The sequence below is a fragment of the Panulirus ornatus genome, chromosome 6, assembly GCF_036320965.1.
Source record: "Panulirus ornatus isolate Po-2019 chromosome 6, ASM3632096v1, whole genome shotgun sequence".
Lineage (NCBI taxonomy): Eukaryota > Metazoa > Arthropoda > Malacostraca > Decapoda > Palinuridae > Panulirus > Panulirus ornatus.
In genome coordinates, this window is record NC_092229.1 from 40,833,117 (window position 1) to 40,849,367 (window position 16,251).

General features: G+C 37.5%; 1 protein-coding gene across 1 annotated transcript in view; it reads right to left on the reverse strand.

Moving 5' to 3' along the window:
• Window positions 1-681: 681 nt before the first annotated feature.
• The window catches only part of LOC139748915 (cyclin-dependent kinase 16-like), a 652,185-nt gene continuing 636,615 nt past the window's right edge, over window positions 682-16,251 (reverse strand). The window contains exons 8-10 of the mRNA XM_071662277.1: window positions 9,353-9,602; window positions 8,834-8,924; window positions 682-3,304 (exon numbers count right to left, since the gene is read on the reverse strand). Of these exons, the coding sequence (XP_071518378.1) occupies window positions 3,198-3,304; window positions 8,834-8,924; window positions 9,353-9,602 (448 nt within the window). The 3' untranslated portion in view covers window positions 682-3,197. The remainder of the gene's footprint in view (window positions 3,305-8,833; window positions 8,925-9,352; window positions 9,603-16,251) is intronic.

Here is a 16,251-nt window from a genome sequence, read left to right on the forward strand (position 1 = left end):
TCCTTTGTCTGCATTTCTCAAACATTCTTCAAGGAAAACACCTGATCCACACTTCTGCTTATCCTGAAACCACATTGTTCCTCCCCAGCCATGCTGTCAAGCACCATTCTCCCTTACACCTTTTCAGATATGCTTAATAAACTTATATCACTACAATATGAACACTCACCATTGCATTTACAATGGCATTATACATATATTCTGTCAGTCCTCAGGCACTCACAATGATCCAAATATTCAGTGAAAATACTAACCAACCAATCTGCGTTAAAGTAATCCCATTTCTTAAGTCGTCATCAGTGCAATCCATTCCTACCTCCCCGACCTAAACACCCTATCATAAAACATTCACCAGTCCTTCAAAATGCTCACTCCATCTCTTCACCTCATCCCTACATGTTACCACCTCTCCATTTGCCATCCTCACTGATGTTCCCATTTGTTCTCGTTTTTCTCTATTAACCTCCTTCCGAAAAATCTCATTCTCCTCTCTCATAACCAGGTATTCCCAGTCACCAGTAATGTAATTCAAAATCAATTTGAACAGGTTAATCAACAACCTGAAAGTCTCTCTTAGCCTGCCTTATGAATTCAGTGAAGGAAGCTACTCTTCCACTTTTAGTTTGATGTGCCTAGTCCCAAAATACTACCCAGAATGGAGCAAAAAAAAAAAAAGAATAATCTTATTTTAAGTTTTCTTTATTCATTTTGGACACATCATTGACACAATGTCAAGCTGTTCTTCAACCTATGATAGAAATAGTTGAAAATATACATTATAGTCATAGTTGACACCTGTTCAAAAATAGAATCGGTTCGCTTCTAAACATACATGGCAAACTAACATGGAGGTGTGTTCTTTGCTTGAAGAAGTTTGTTTAAAATTTTTAAAAAGTTCAATATCAATTAGAGTTACTGGACCAATCCTTTACTTTGTTACTGGTGGAGAATGATTCTTTGTGAATAGAAAATTCAAGCCCAAAAGCGAAGTGCTGATGACTTCACCTGACTGCTAAGTCAAACACAGGAATTTCTCTGCAGCTCTTGCAGAATATCTTAAAAATTTTGTGTAAAATTCCCTATACCTTGTTTTTGATCTTGAACAATAAAATGAATTCATCAGTTACTCATGAGATTTACATAACAATGCTTATTTCAGTTTTTATAAAATCAACAATGAAATAAGCATCAATAGATAAATCAAATGTTTTGGGACATCAAATTTTGGAAAGTCATTTTTTTTTAACAAAACGAATGCATAAGCATCAAATTCTGGGAATCAGTTTCAAACTCATTCTTTGACCACATTTCATACAATTCATTCAGGGTATTTAACTGTTATTAGTAATTTTGACATTCTCATTCTGAAAATTATAGAAATGCTTAGTAGTGCATAGAGAGAGCACTATAGCACTCCCTCAACCATGAAAACACAATACTCACAATTATCTCTAACAGAGCATGGAAAGAGGCAAATTAAATGCTTAAATATTGTATTACGGAATTCATATTACTGTTTGGAATGCTTTATGGTCTCGTTAGTTATCTACCATGCCAGACTCCTTGATCCAACCATGAAACCCATTTCTTTTAATTATATAACCTAGTTTTCATTAGATACACTCAGGCATGACACAGGATGCAACTGTAAACTAAGTCCACTAAACCTTCTCATATGCTCAATCTGGGACTAGCGTTACTAAAGACCTAACATTGAGCATGGAGGTACTCAAATGGTTCTTACTTTACACTTTCAATCTTTACCTTCATGGTAAGGTAACAACCCATGAGTTATTGCAAATGAGGTGCAGCTGATGACAACCAGGAAGCAGTCAGACTGTACCAATTCACTGGCACATGAGATTTCTTCAGGTACAAGATAACCTACAGAACTGGAATTTTCTTTAAACAGGAAACCTAGTTTGACAAAAAAATAAAGGATAGATATCAAAATAACTGTCAAGGTGTCATATAACAGAAAACTTTAAAAAGTATTAAGTCATATATCACATAATCTTCAACATATTATTAACTAATTAGGAAAAGCCTATATGGCAACCATACAAAATGAAGAATGAGAGACACTTGCATGGAATTTGCATAAGTATCCAACATTATGACAATGAAGTACTATACATTGCACATAGTTAAAATGAAGTTGGGAAGCTTGAGGGTAATGGGGCACAAATTGCTATTTTAACCCAATCACAGATTTTCCTGCTCACTGTTAAGAGATCCATGTCCCTGTGGCATATTCAATGCTGTAGCTAGAAGTGTTTTATTGCCCTTTATTCACAAGCCAGTCGTCACATTTCTAGACAATCAAAAATCATTTTTTTCCTAAATGATATGTTACTGTGTCCACTTTTAAAGTAACTGCCATTTGTTTCTCTGATAAAAAGAATGGTGTCATGAGCTGAATTTTCAAAGTACATTGAGCGAATCATCACAGATATTCCACTTGTGTTACTGCAGACATATCCATTACAACAAAAATCCAACACAATGGGATCCTGATCATGTCATATATCTTCTTCCTCTGGTAAGTGAAGACACAATCACACACGTGGAAGTTGGTAGCCATAAAATCTGACCAGCAGATAACTACCTAAAGTTCATGACCAGGTTTATTTCAAGGTGATTACCTGAAAGCCATCAGTTATAATTTACCCTATACTCAATCTTTATCATGGGGCTAGTTAAATCCATGTATAAACTGAAAAGATTTTAGGAGTTAAATTTCTAAATATAATTGAAAGACTACAATGTTGAAACTAAAGGTTCTAGAAACCCTGCTAGACTGGCAAAGATAGTCTACTGATACAGTAGTGAACACCTAGAATTTCCTCCCACACAATCACCTCACCAAAATGGATAAAGGGCTCTTTGTCTGACAGAAGCATCATTCCATTGACAACACATCAATGGATGAGTTTCTAATCAATACACGATACAGCATACAGCAGGTGTTTCATATTTTCAATATTCCTTGTAATGAGGAATGCATGAATCATTTATGTTCATAAGTGTTTCTTCAGGAAAGTTGATACCAAACTTTCAATTGTTTTTCTTCACTTAAATAACTCCAGTTTGGTTTGATTTTAGGTATAAATTCTATTCTTTTGATAGCATATGTTTCTAACACTCCATTGGTCCTTGAGCCAGAATGTATGAAAAACTCTTTAGGTAGGGTTGGTTCAAAAGTGCATACTTTGGCGTCGAGTTTTAGCTTGGCCACCATTTGTAGCCTTGTAGTTGTGGTCACGTGTAAGCATCAACCCTGGGCACGAGAAGATTGAATCCTCTGTAAAAAAAAAATGTGCATACATTATAAAACTAAATAATTACAGGAATATAAAAGATAACCAAAATTCTCATTAATTTAAATTACATGATGTCAATGTCCTCAAAATCCAAAACAGCCATCTTCCCTCCTTTACAACCTTCCCCTACTATGCACAGGGATGTCTCTAGGAAAATAGTTCATAGTACATAGGAAAAACAGGAAAGTCCTCCTTTTTCACTCCTGCCAAAGAAAAGAGTGCACTTACTTTTGTAGAAGATTTATATTATAATGGAAACCTTCCCTCAGATCATATGTCTGTTTCTATTTCTGATCTTCCATTCAGATCGTGAAAAAAATTTCATTTCCCTAATCACAGGCTGTCTCACATCCATTACATTTCTAGCATACATGAATGAGCCAAAGATTTTGTTTCAATCTTATCAATATTCTTAATTGCACCCTAAGTATGCTAGATTTACTTTCTTACACTATATATATTGCACCCTAAGTATGCTAGATTTACTTTCTTACACTATATCACATACTTTCACAACTCCTGCTCAAATACATTCTGTCTTTACCTCAGGGAAATGAAACACATGACAAGTTCCCTAGTGCACTTTCATGTAATGATCACATCATCAGAGGAGATAAGGGAAAGAAATATGATGGCCAGTTAATATACCCACAACAGTCCAGAATTTACTTTCTTACACTCTATCGTATACTCTCGCAACTCCTGCTCAAATATATTCTGTCCTTACCACAGGGAAATGAAACAACACGATAAGTTCCTAAGTGCACTTTCATGTAATGATCATATCATCAAGGACGATAAGGAATAGAAGAAGATATGCAACAAAGAGATGTAAAACTTTCTGGTGAGTTCCTATTTAAGATATTCTTTATAGTATTGTTGATGCTGAAAGCAACATTTCCTTCCCACATTGCTTTAATCCCTTAATGTAAATGTTGCCTTCAGCAACAATACTATAAAGAAAATCTTAATCAGGAACTCACCAGAAAGTTCTGCGGGCTACGTTTAAAGAGTACTATGTAAAAATTTTAATATGTTTTATGTTGGGCAGAATGGTAAGAATCTTTATGCTAGACTTATGCAACATAAATACAGTACAAGAACAGGACATGAATCAAATGCCTTGTTTAATTATGATCATTGTACAGACTGGAGTAATACCAACTTAGTTATTAACTCTTAACTCCATTTACCACAAGAAATATCATTGAATCTTCTATTATTAAATACACAAAGAATTGTAACATCAATATTAGTGAAGGTTTATATAAATTGGATAGCTTTATTGTTGATAAAATTTTTAAATAGTTCCCTTTCTTGTCCACATAATAAAAAGTTTTATGATACACATGTTGATGGACTCAAAACGCACCAACCCAATTTCCACCATTTGGGTAACACTTGTTTATCAATGGCATCTTCCTTGTATATCAACTGACTGTTGATGTAATGGTCCTGAAAACACACACTTTTCTGTGATCTCTGTCACCTGCTTAATATGCCTTAGATCAATTAATTGATAGCATCGCCCCCTATATACCACATTGCTCCAACTCACTTTGTCCCATGCATGCCTTTCATTCTCATGCATGTTTAGGCCACAAACACTGCATCTTTTACACTCCATCCTTCTATTTCCAAGTTAGTCTCCCTCCCCCTTATCCTAGTTTCCTCCACTTCTGACACATACATCTTTTAAAACAACTCCTGACTCATTCTCTCCAAACGTCCAAACAATTTCAACATATCCTTTTCAGCTCTATTAACCAGACTCTTCTTATTAGCACATCTCTCTCTTACAACGAAGAGACGTAGAACTTTCTGGTGAGTTCCTGATTAAGATATTCTTTAAAGTATTGTTGTTGTTGAATGCAACATTTCCTTCCCTGGTTGCTTAAATCCTTTAAAGTAATTGATGCCCTCAGCAACAACATTACTATAAAGAATATCTTAATCAGGAACTCACCAGAAAGTTCTGTGGGTTGCATTTAAATTTAAAGAGTACCATGTAAAATTAATATGTTTAATATGTTTTAATATGTGAGTTGCCATTGTACAAAGGCAAAAGGGATAAGAGTGAGTGCTCAAATTAGAGAGGTATAAGTTTGTTGAGTATTCCTGGTAAATTATATGGGAGGGTATTGACTGAGAGGGTGAAGGCATGTACAGAGCATCAGATTGGGGAAGAGCAGTGTGGTTTCAGAAGTGGTAGAGGATGTGTGGATCAGGTGTTTGCTTTGAGGAATGTATGTGAGAAATACTTAGAAAAGCAAATGGATTTGTATGTAGCATTTATGGATCTGGAGAAGGCATATGATAGAGTTGATAGAGATGCTCTGTGGAAGGTATTAAGAATATATGGTGTGGGAGGCAAGTTGTTAGAAGCAGTGAAAAGTTTTTATCGAGGATGTAAGACGTGTACGTGTAGGAAGAGAGGAAAGTGATTGGTTCTCAGTGAACGTAGGTTTGTGGCAGGGGTGTGTGATGTCTCCATGGTTGTTTAATTTGTTTATGGATGGGGTTGTTAGGGAGGTGAATGCAAGAGTTTTGGAAAGAGGGGCAAGTATGCAGTCTGTTGTGGATGAGAGAGCTTGGGAAGTGAGTCAGTTGTTGTTCGCTGATGATACAGCGCTGGTGGCTGATTCATGTGAGAAACTGCAGAAGCTGGTAACTGAGTTTGGTAAAGTGCGTGAATGAAGAAAGTTAAGAGTAAATGTGAATAAGAGCAAGGTTATTAGGTACAGTAGGGTTGAGGGTCAAGTCAATTGGGAGGTAAGTTTGAATGGAGAAAAACTGGAGGAAGTAAAGTGTTTTAGATATCTGGGAGTGGATCTGGCAGCAGATGGAACCATGGAAGCGGAAGTGAATCATAGGGTGGAGGAGGGGGCGAAAATTCTGGGAGCCTTGAAGAATGTGTGGAAGTTGAGAACATTATCTCTGAAAGCAAAAATGGGTATGTTTGAAGGAATAGTGGTTCCAACAATGATGTATGGTTGCGAGGCATGGGCTATGGATAGAGTTGTGCGCAGGAGGGTGGATGTGCTGGAAATGAGATGCTTGAGGACAATATGTGGTGTGAGGTGGTTTGATTGAGTAAGTAATGTAAGGGTAAGAGAGATGTGTGGAAAAAAAGAGTGGTTGAGAGAGCAGAAGAGGGTGTTTTGAAATGGTTTGGTCACATGGAGAGAATGAGTGAAGAAAGATTGACCAAGAGGATACATGTGTCAGAGGTGGAGGGAATGAGGAGAAGTGGAAGACCAAATTGGAGGTGGAAAGATGGAGTGAAAAAGATTTTGAGTGATCGGGGCCTAAACATGCAGGAGGGTGAAAGGCGTGCAAGGGATAAAGTGAATTGGAACGATGTGGTATACCGGAGTCAATGTGCTGTCAACGGATTGAACCAGGGCATGTGAAGCGTCTGGGGTAAACCATGGGAAGTTCTGTGGGGCCTGGATGTGGAAAGGGAGCTGTGGTTTCGGTGCATTATTACATGACAACTAGAGACTGAGCGTGAACGAATGGGGCCTTTGTTGTCTTTTCCTAGCGCTACCTCGCACACGAGGGGGGAGGGGGTTCTTATTCCATGTGTGGCGGGGTGGTGATGGGAATAAATAAAGACAGACAGTATGAATTGTGTACATGTGTATATATGTATATGTCTGTGTGTGTATATATATATGTGTACACTGAGATGTATAGGTATGTATATTTGCGTGTGTGGATGTGTATGTATATACATGTGTATGTGGGTGGGTGGGGCCATTCTTTCGTCTGTTTCCTTGCGCTACCTCGCTAACGCGGGAGACAGCGACAAAGTAAAATAAATAAAATATAAATGTTTTATGTTGGGCAGAATGGTATGGATCTGATTTCAGATTTAAGCAACAGAAATATTGCATAAGACCAGGACAAGAATCAAATGCATTGTTTAATAACGTTAAAAATTATGATCATTGTACTGACTGAAGTAATACCAACTTAGTTATTAATGCATCCACCCTCCTCATCACATCCTTATGTATACACTATTGCTGGGACCAAAATACCTTCAAACACACCTACTTTTGCCCTCCCAGATAACAATCTCTCTCTCCACATATTCCTCAATGCTCTCAGAAACTTTGCCCACTCACCCAAACTATGATTCACTGCCACATCCATGGTTCCATTTGCTGCCAAATCCACTCCCAGGTATCAAAAACACTTCACTTACTCCAAATTTGCTCCATTCAAACTCACACCCCAGCTAACATGTCTCTCAACACCTAAAACTAAAAACTCACCCCTCTCTCAAAGACCATTGCATTTCCCTCCATCACCACCTCATTAATAAACAAATTAAACAGCCATGGGAATATCACATAACTCTGCGGCAGACCAACTTTCACTGGGAACCACTCTCTCTCCTCTCTTCCTACTCAGACACATGCCTTATACCCTTAATGAAAACTTCTTATTGCTCTCAGCAGCTTTTCTCCTAAACTATATACTCAAGTCTTAAGACTTCTATAAGTCATCTCTATAAACCACATCATAAACTTTATCCATATGGTTCTTTGTACATGCCTTCACCCTCTAAATCAAAAAACTTTTCAATATGCTTCTCTCTACACACCTTCACCCTCTAAATAAAAAAACTTCATATGCTTCTCTCTACATGCCTTCATCCTCTCAATCACCACTCTCATATACAACTTACCAGGTATACTCAGCAAACTTATTCCTCTGTAGTTTGTAGTTTTATCAATTACTTTTGTGCCCCTTGCCTTTGTATAGTAACATTACATATCAATTCTGCTGATCTTCAGGTACCTCACCATGATCTACACACACTCAAAATTAGAACGAACCAATTAGCAACAAAGTCACTCCTTCTCTAAGAAATCCAACTGCAGTACCATGCACTGCAGCCATCTTACCACATTCCATCTTGTGCAAGGTTTTCACCATTTCTCCTCTTCACTAAACTATTTTCCATGACTTTCTCACCTTGCATAACTCCCTGACTCAGACACCCTACATCTACCACCCTATCATCGAACACCTTCAACAATCTTTCAAAATCCTCACTTCAACTTTTCCTCACCTCATCATTGCCCGTTACCACTTCCCCATTCGCTCCCTTCATCAATGTTTGCATTCATTCTCTTGGTTTTCTAACACTATTAACCTCCTTCCAAAACTTTATTTTCCCTGAAATCTATTGATACTCACTCACCCCAACTCTTGGTCACATTCTTTTCCAACCCTTGTGCCTTAAGGTGTTACTAGACTCCACCTGATTGAAGTTACACCATGATAGAAAAGTCACTTTTGGTGAGACTGTATCACTAGAAGTACAGTTTTGTCAAAGATCGTCTCTCTCCACAGGAGTTCACATTTCCCTACAACTGGGCCATGGGAGAAGACTCTGGATTCTTTCTAAGAAATTGGTCCTGGGGTAATTATAAATAAATAAAAATTTCATATGTATCTTTACAGGAATAAAACACAATTAACTCACTACTTACGGTCTTTAAGCGTGTGTATGGTATGTCCTAAAGACTCAAAGAATGGGTGTTTCATTGCAGCTGCTGCTGAGATCCTTTTCTTAGCTTCATACTAGAATGAAATACATTGAATCACTATGGAGCTGCTTTTCAATCTCTATTGTATGTATATGTTGCAAAAGAAAATTCTAAAAAACAAAATATCCAATACCCATATCATAACATAATCACAAAAACTCAAATAACACTATCTTTTGAGCCATATAAATAAACAAGGAGTTTCTTTAATACCTGAAAAGGTACAAGAACAACAAATGAATCAAAATAACTTTGAACAAAATCTATAATAACCCTATTCAAACTGATCTATTACTGTTGCACCATAAATTCAGCCTATGTTGGTATCTGCAATAAAATCTTATTTCTTATGCAACACTAGCATCTGTTCCTGATACACTAATCATTCCTTCATGCACAATACTTTGTTACTCCAAAGGTTTGCTTCATCATCATAAAAAAATCACTGTATCAATGACTTACTAATAGAAATTTTGTTAAAAGTCCCAATGCAGAATCATGAGCCAATCTGGATGCTCGTGCCAGTAGTGGCTCTCCTGTGTGAGTGGGAAATGAATACTGAGAAAATTCTTCATTGCCGCTGATGCCAGGCCAATTAGCTTCAGTAGGAGTGCCTAAAGTACGAAAAATTAGGTGAAGTTCATCTTCAACCGTGGCACCAGGGAATAACGGTCGTCCACTGATCATCTCGTACATAATACAACCAACTCCCCTGAAAGAGTAAAGCATTTATTCAACTAGTACTTCATGTCTTTTTAACTGTTTCATGACTAATGTAATATCTTAAATTGCACAGTAAGAGCAAGCTGAACAAATTTCAGCTATGCAGTACATATCTTCATACCAGTGCCATTTGAAGAAAGTGCAAGTAATTATTCTTACAATATGAAAAATGCCTGAGGTAATGCTTGATCATGAAAAAAGTGAAACAATTTGTGGACAAAACTAAAAGTGGCCATTCCATCCTTGTATTCCAAGTAAAAGCCAAAACTGTTCCTCTTAATAATGGAAACATCTGCTGATCCACCATTAAAAAAAGAAAAAGCACATAACTCCCCAAAATGCTTCATACTGTACAGTATCAAATATGAGAAATCAAGTAATTACTTATGCAAAGTAATTCAGTATGGACAGAGGATGGGAGAGATAAGCGAAAATTCAGTTTTACAAGCCTCTACCAGAGAGGTAGTAGGTTCAAGCCTCTACCTCAAAGGTAGGTCCTAGCTTCTACCAAAGAGGTTGGCCCAAGCCTCCACCAGAGAGGTTGGTCATAACCTCTACCAAAGAGGTAGGTCCTAACCTCAATCAGAAAGGCAGGGCCCAGACTCTCCCAGAGAGGTACGTCCTAGTCTTTCTCATAGGGGTAGATCCTCTAAAAAACAGGACAAAGATTACATAAAAACCAGGAATCCTTTCAATTTTCTTTTCACTTAGAAAAGATAATGCCTTTTCCATAACACCAATTTCTTATTTCTCTCATCACATAATTCAGCTGAGGAATTATGGAGCTGAGAATTATGGGGTCTATTTTCAAGGTCCTACTACCACTGGCCCTTTGTGTAATCTTGTAGTTATTTGTCATTTCACAATTCATTTACAAAGTCAACAAGTATAAATTCTTTCACAAAATTTGCATCCCTTTCACAATATCAAAAAAACGTCTTTTTTTTTTTTTTTTTTTTTTTTTTTTGGAGGTTCCAGTCATGGACAAAAGTGCACATCAAGGCTGGGCCTTACTTGAAATATAAAGAGGATTACGAAAGTGAAAAACAAGAGACAAAGGAAAGTATTCATGAATTTTGGAGGAAGTGAAAAACTTATCTTTTAAAATGTGCTGGGTCATAGTTACTGGGAACAACATGAGATAGAGGTAGAGAATTACAAAGCTTAGAGTTGTAGGGAAAGAAACGGTTATCAAAACAGCCCAACCTAAAGCTGTCAATGGCCATACAGCAATCATGTGAGTGGCAGCTTGCTGAGTATTGCAGGGGCTAACTTGAGGTGGGACACAAGCAGCCAGCTCTTGACACCAAAAATCCAAAATCATATCTACAGAAAAAGGAAAGTGAACCAACATTGTGACCTATGGCAAGCTGATCAAGTTCTGCAGTTATCCTGGAAGTGTTTATAAGTTACAATGCTTTCAACTACTTCTGTCAAGTAAGAACCATCCCTGATGTGAGAGCAGTACTCCATACAACGATGGATCAATCCTTCGTATAAATTGAGCAATAGTTCGAAAGAAAAGACATTCTGACATCTAAACAAGACTCCCCATTTCTTAGAGGCAGACTTAGCTATTTACATAATGCGGGGCTTTCAAGAGAGAGTGGATGTTACAGTATGTTCACCAATTCAAGAGGTGGAATTACAGAACCGTCAAAGGAGAGAAGAATGTTGAGGAGTTTTCAAAAGAGGGATGGGTAGAAAATGGGTCTTGGAGGCATTAAACTTTACAAGCTTCTGTCTAACCCACTAAGATGTCCTGTCCAAGTCTGAGTTTACTGAGGAAGTTGTGTCGAAACAAGATAAAAGATCAAGTGAGAGAAGAAGGAGCAGAATTGAAGGACACGAGGAGGAATGCAGTGTACAGCTGTCAGCATATGAGTGTGTTTGGTTATTTGCAAAAAGAAAGGAAATCACTGACAGAAAAGAGAAATAGTTTAGGGGACAAGGAAAACCTTGAGGGACACCACTGTTGATAGAGAAATGGGAAACGCTGATCCATCAACAAGGTCAACCAGATAGGATTCATCAAAATCTTCCAGGGATGATGACCAGACATTAGTAAAATGGGAAGGAATATCAACAGTGGATTTCACATTATGGAAGCCATACTAGTGATCTGAGAGATGGCTGTAAGATTCAAAATGTTTAAGGATATAGGAGTTGAGGAAGGATTCAAAGACTGGAAATGTTATATGTCAAAGCAACAAGAAGATTGTTTGAAGAGTTAGAACATACTTCTTTGGGATGGGTTGTACCAATGCATGCACTTTTTCAGTACATGGGGATGAATGCCATCAGGACTATTAAGTCTTGCTTGTGTCCAGAGAGAGAAGTGCTTTTCTGACAGTCTAAAAAGAGATTATGAGGAAGGGCATAGAATTAGTAAAAGGAGCATCAGGGGTGTTGAAGTCATTCAAGGGGAAGTTTGAGGAGAAATGGGAACCAAAGAGAGTTGTTTTGTCTATGGGAGAGACAGCTATAGCAATGTCAGAACGGAAAAGTGAAGAAAAGGTAGAGTGAAGCAAATTGCTAGCGATGCCCTTAGCTAAAGACTGGAAAGACATATTTAGTGGATGACAAGGAGAGGTTATTGCACATCCTTTGTATAAAGCAATTCTATAACTCATGGATAATGTACATGCATTAATTAAGAAGCCAATAATGCTGAATGGGAAATGGAGGAAGGAAAGTTTTTTCAAGCCCAATAAACCTAATCCCTTGCCTAAATGACCTTAGAACAGGAATGGTTGAATCATGGATTGGCAGAAGAGGTTATCTTAGAGGAAGAGGGGACAAAAGCTTCCATTACCAAAACAATAACCTCTGCTATGCATTTGGCAGAGAGAGAATCATCTCCACATAAGAGAGAGTAATCTACCCAAGGAAAGTCAAAAAAAGAAATTTTATGGAGGCACCAATATTTATGCTTAGAAGGGGCTGCTAGAGAGGGAGGTGCCACTAAAATAGATCCATTTACAAGTGTGTGATCAGATGAACCAACTGGAGCAAGACTATGTAGTAACAATGGGATGGATAAGAGGTGAAAAACAAATCCAATATATTAGGAAAATGGTTAAATTGGTTAGGAACATGGGTAGGGTAATTTGCTCTCGATCAATGAGAATGGAGAACCTGAGAGCTTCATTCCCCCCACCCTCTATATGGGAGGAACCATTCCCTACGGTGAACACTGAACTTTTGCTCATGCTCTCTCATACCTTACAGAAGTTCAATGGGTGGGATCACTCCAAAAAAAATGTTTCAACATTCTAATACTATTATATTACTTTATTTTGCTTTGTTGCTGTCTCCCACGTTTGCGAGGTAGTGCAAATATCTGCTCAAATAATATTTACAGATCCATTACTGATGTACGTTACATATGTATGGAGGTTAAAACAGCATTAAAAGCTTCTAATCAGGTGTTACAAAGTCAGGGTCTCTTAGAGGTCATTCACTTCAGCAGAGGAAAATAGTCAAATCCTTCAGTTAAGATCGCAATCTCTAGATCATCTGGCTCTGACTTTTTTCTTCTTTGAATTAGCAAATCAGTTTGTAATTCATTTCCTCTCTACATCATTTTACCTCCGTTGGTATTCAAGAGTATTTTACTAGCATGAGAAGAGTTATTATTGCTCTTTGGTTTCCTCCTAATATTTTGGATTCCCTTTTCTTCTAAGGTCCAAGAAAGTATCAAAACTTAATGAACCCTTTAAATGTGGCTGGAACTTATATGCCTCAGTAGTATTTTCTGTCTACTTCAACTGTAGTATATGCATATGTTAATAATTGCTGAAACATCTACCTCTGCATTATTACCAGATGCTACAGTCCAATTCTTTTTAAATATATTTACCAGCACATAATGTGAAGGAAGCCAATACAAGGCCTGCAACCTCATGTTATGTATAAATCTGCAAAACTCCAACACTATCACAGGTATCAGTAATGAAAACCCTTGGTATGTTTGTTTCCAACAAAAACACTTCAAGAAATACCACATATCTTGCAATATATGCCAACATGCATATGCTCTCTCTCTCTCTCTCTCTCTCTCTCTCTCTCTCTCTCTCTCTCTCTCTCTCTCTCTCTCTCTCTTTTTCTTTTTCCTTTTTTTGGGGGCAGAGCAAAAACTTGCGTGAGTTTCAACATGACAAAAACGGCCAAATCAGAATAATAATACTAATCAATCTATGCACAAGTGGTATAACATGTAACAACCAAGATGCTCAGCCTGAAAATGTGAAAATAACTAAAATGGAATGAGAAATATAAGTGGAAAAATGACTCAAGAATAAAGTGAAAGAAAAATACAGGTTGAACCTCTTTCGTCCAGCAGCCATTTTCAGACCGCAGAAAATGCTAGAAAACAAAAATTGACACCTAAGGGAACCCCACTATGCAGCTCAATCCACATACATATTGCTGTATTATCAAAGGTAGAAGAAAGCTTAAAATAGAAAATAATACAATTGTCAAATCTTTTAAACAAGGTTTTTATTGTTACATCAGTTTGCATCAGAAGTATCCCCACATGGAGACCCCTCAATATCTTGGGAAAGGGTTTTTTGTGGCAGAAAACACTAGTAAAGGGTAGATTTGTTAACATTTTTTTGTGGCATACAACGCTAGTAAATGGCAGATTTGTTAACATTATACACTTGTTCAGGGGCTGTTTTCTTCTGCCACTAACTTTGCAAATTCATTCACAGACTTTGTCGCAGCTTTATGACAAATAGTGAATGTAATGAGCGACTATAGGTTGGTAGTTTGGTCGACTCTTGTTACTACTATTATTTTATTATCATCAAGGCTGCATCAGTTCCAGCCAGGCAGCCAGCTGATACACTCTCTATCGCCCTGTACATAATGCTGTTAGATGTTTCATAGAGAATTAGAGTTTTTATCAATTCTTTTCATACAACTTTACACTAAAAGCTTCCATGTCAGCAAAATGTTGTTCTCCATACACACTAAGTGCTGAAATTTTGTCTCCACTTAATCTTGTGTAAACATCCTTACAAATATTCAGTCATAGTCTAGCTTTAGTTCTCTTTGAAAACTTTGGCCTACTCGATAAGCATCTCCCCAGAAATGTTTATACGTTCATTATGTCTGAGCACTAACCACTTTATAAGTGCACTGTCTAATTCTGTACTTCTGGCACATTTCAGTTTTCCAAAATTTAAAAACTTTCTGGCTATTTTCATTTTCATTTTCTGATTATGGTACCTTAGCACTGCTAAAAGTGCTGCCCTGGTAGCAGATACACAAACTAATGGCAGCAGATTCAAAATAAGCCAGACCATGGAAGTTGTCAGACCACAGAGTGTCAGGTTAGAGAGGTACAACCTTTATCACATATCGCACCTGCTTCTGACTTACAGCATGAAGAACAGGGTATAGACAGCCCTTAAACCTTAGTTGCCCATTTTACAAAAGAGTCATGCATAATCAGGATATCTGGATAGATGAAACAACCTATATCCTTGGGCAGTGTCTGTGGAGTGAAAAAGGAAATGTTGAATACAAGTTATAGTAGGCCATGGAAGGTGTGGTACAGAGAGGAATAAGTGAAAATTATCAGGGAAGAGGAAAAGAAGGATGTGCAATTCTGCTATCACCAAGAGTAAGGGTGTTACACAGCATGGGTGGAATAGATCAAGAATAGTGTGGGTGAAAGGAAAGATTGGCATTGTGAAGTACGTATGGGTATGTGTATATGCACCTGTGAATATGAAGACTATACAAGGTAAGGTTGAAATGAAGCTTTTCTGGAGAAATTTGAATGACTGCATAAATGGTTTTGAGAATGAGAGAAACGTAGTCATATCACGCGATATGAATGCAAAAAAAAGGATGTGATGAGATTGAGGAGGTAGTTGGTAAATGGAGAAAGCCTGGAAAAAATGAGAGTGGAAGTTATCTTGTGGATATTTGTGCTGAGAGGGGTTTATTCCTTGCAAACATCTTTTGTCAGCACAAGATGATCCACAGATATACATGGATGAGGAATCATGGAAGAGAAGAGCAAAAGGCTTTGAGTGACTATGCGAAAGTGGATGCAAAAATTGAAAAATGCCGTGCTAGATGCTAAAGTCGAGAGAGGATTCTTTGGAGACTGACCATTTCGCGGTTCTTATAGGGATGAGGATCAGGGAGAAGTAGAGGTATGGTGTAAGGAAGAATGGAAAGGTAAATGTGTTGGGAAGCAAGAAGATTAATTAGAAAAATGCTGGGAAGAGTATGAAAGGAATGTAAATGAAAGCTTAGGTGGAAGTGCAGTTAATGTAAGAATGCAGTCATGTGTGAATAAGATGTTTAAAAAGTTTAGAAAAATACTTTTAAAGGTTGCAGGATCACCAGCTGGATACATGGTATTGAGATAAAGAAATAAAAGGGCATTACATGGTGGACAGAAAGATCAGAAATGCTGTGCAAGAAAAGAAAAAGGCATATGGTAGATTACTCAATAGGAATGTACCAGTGGAAGTTGAGCAAAGGAATTGTGGAGTGGTAGAATAGGTGAAACGTAATACTTTGAGGTGGTCTGAGAATGTGGAAAGAATGCAAGACTGGGAGTTTTTAAGGAGAATGTATGATAGTATACTTAAAGGTGTTGGTGCAGGCAG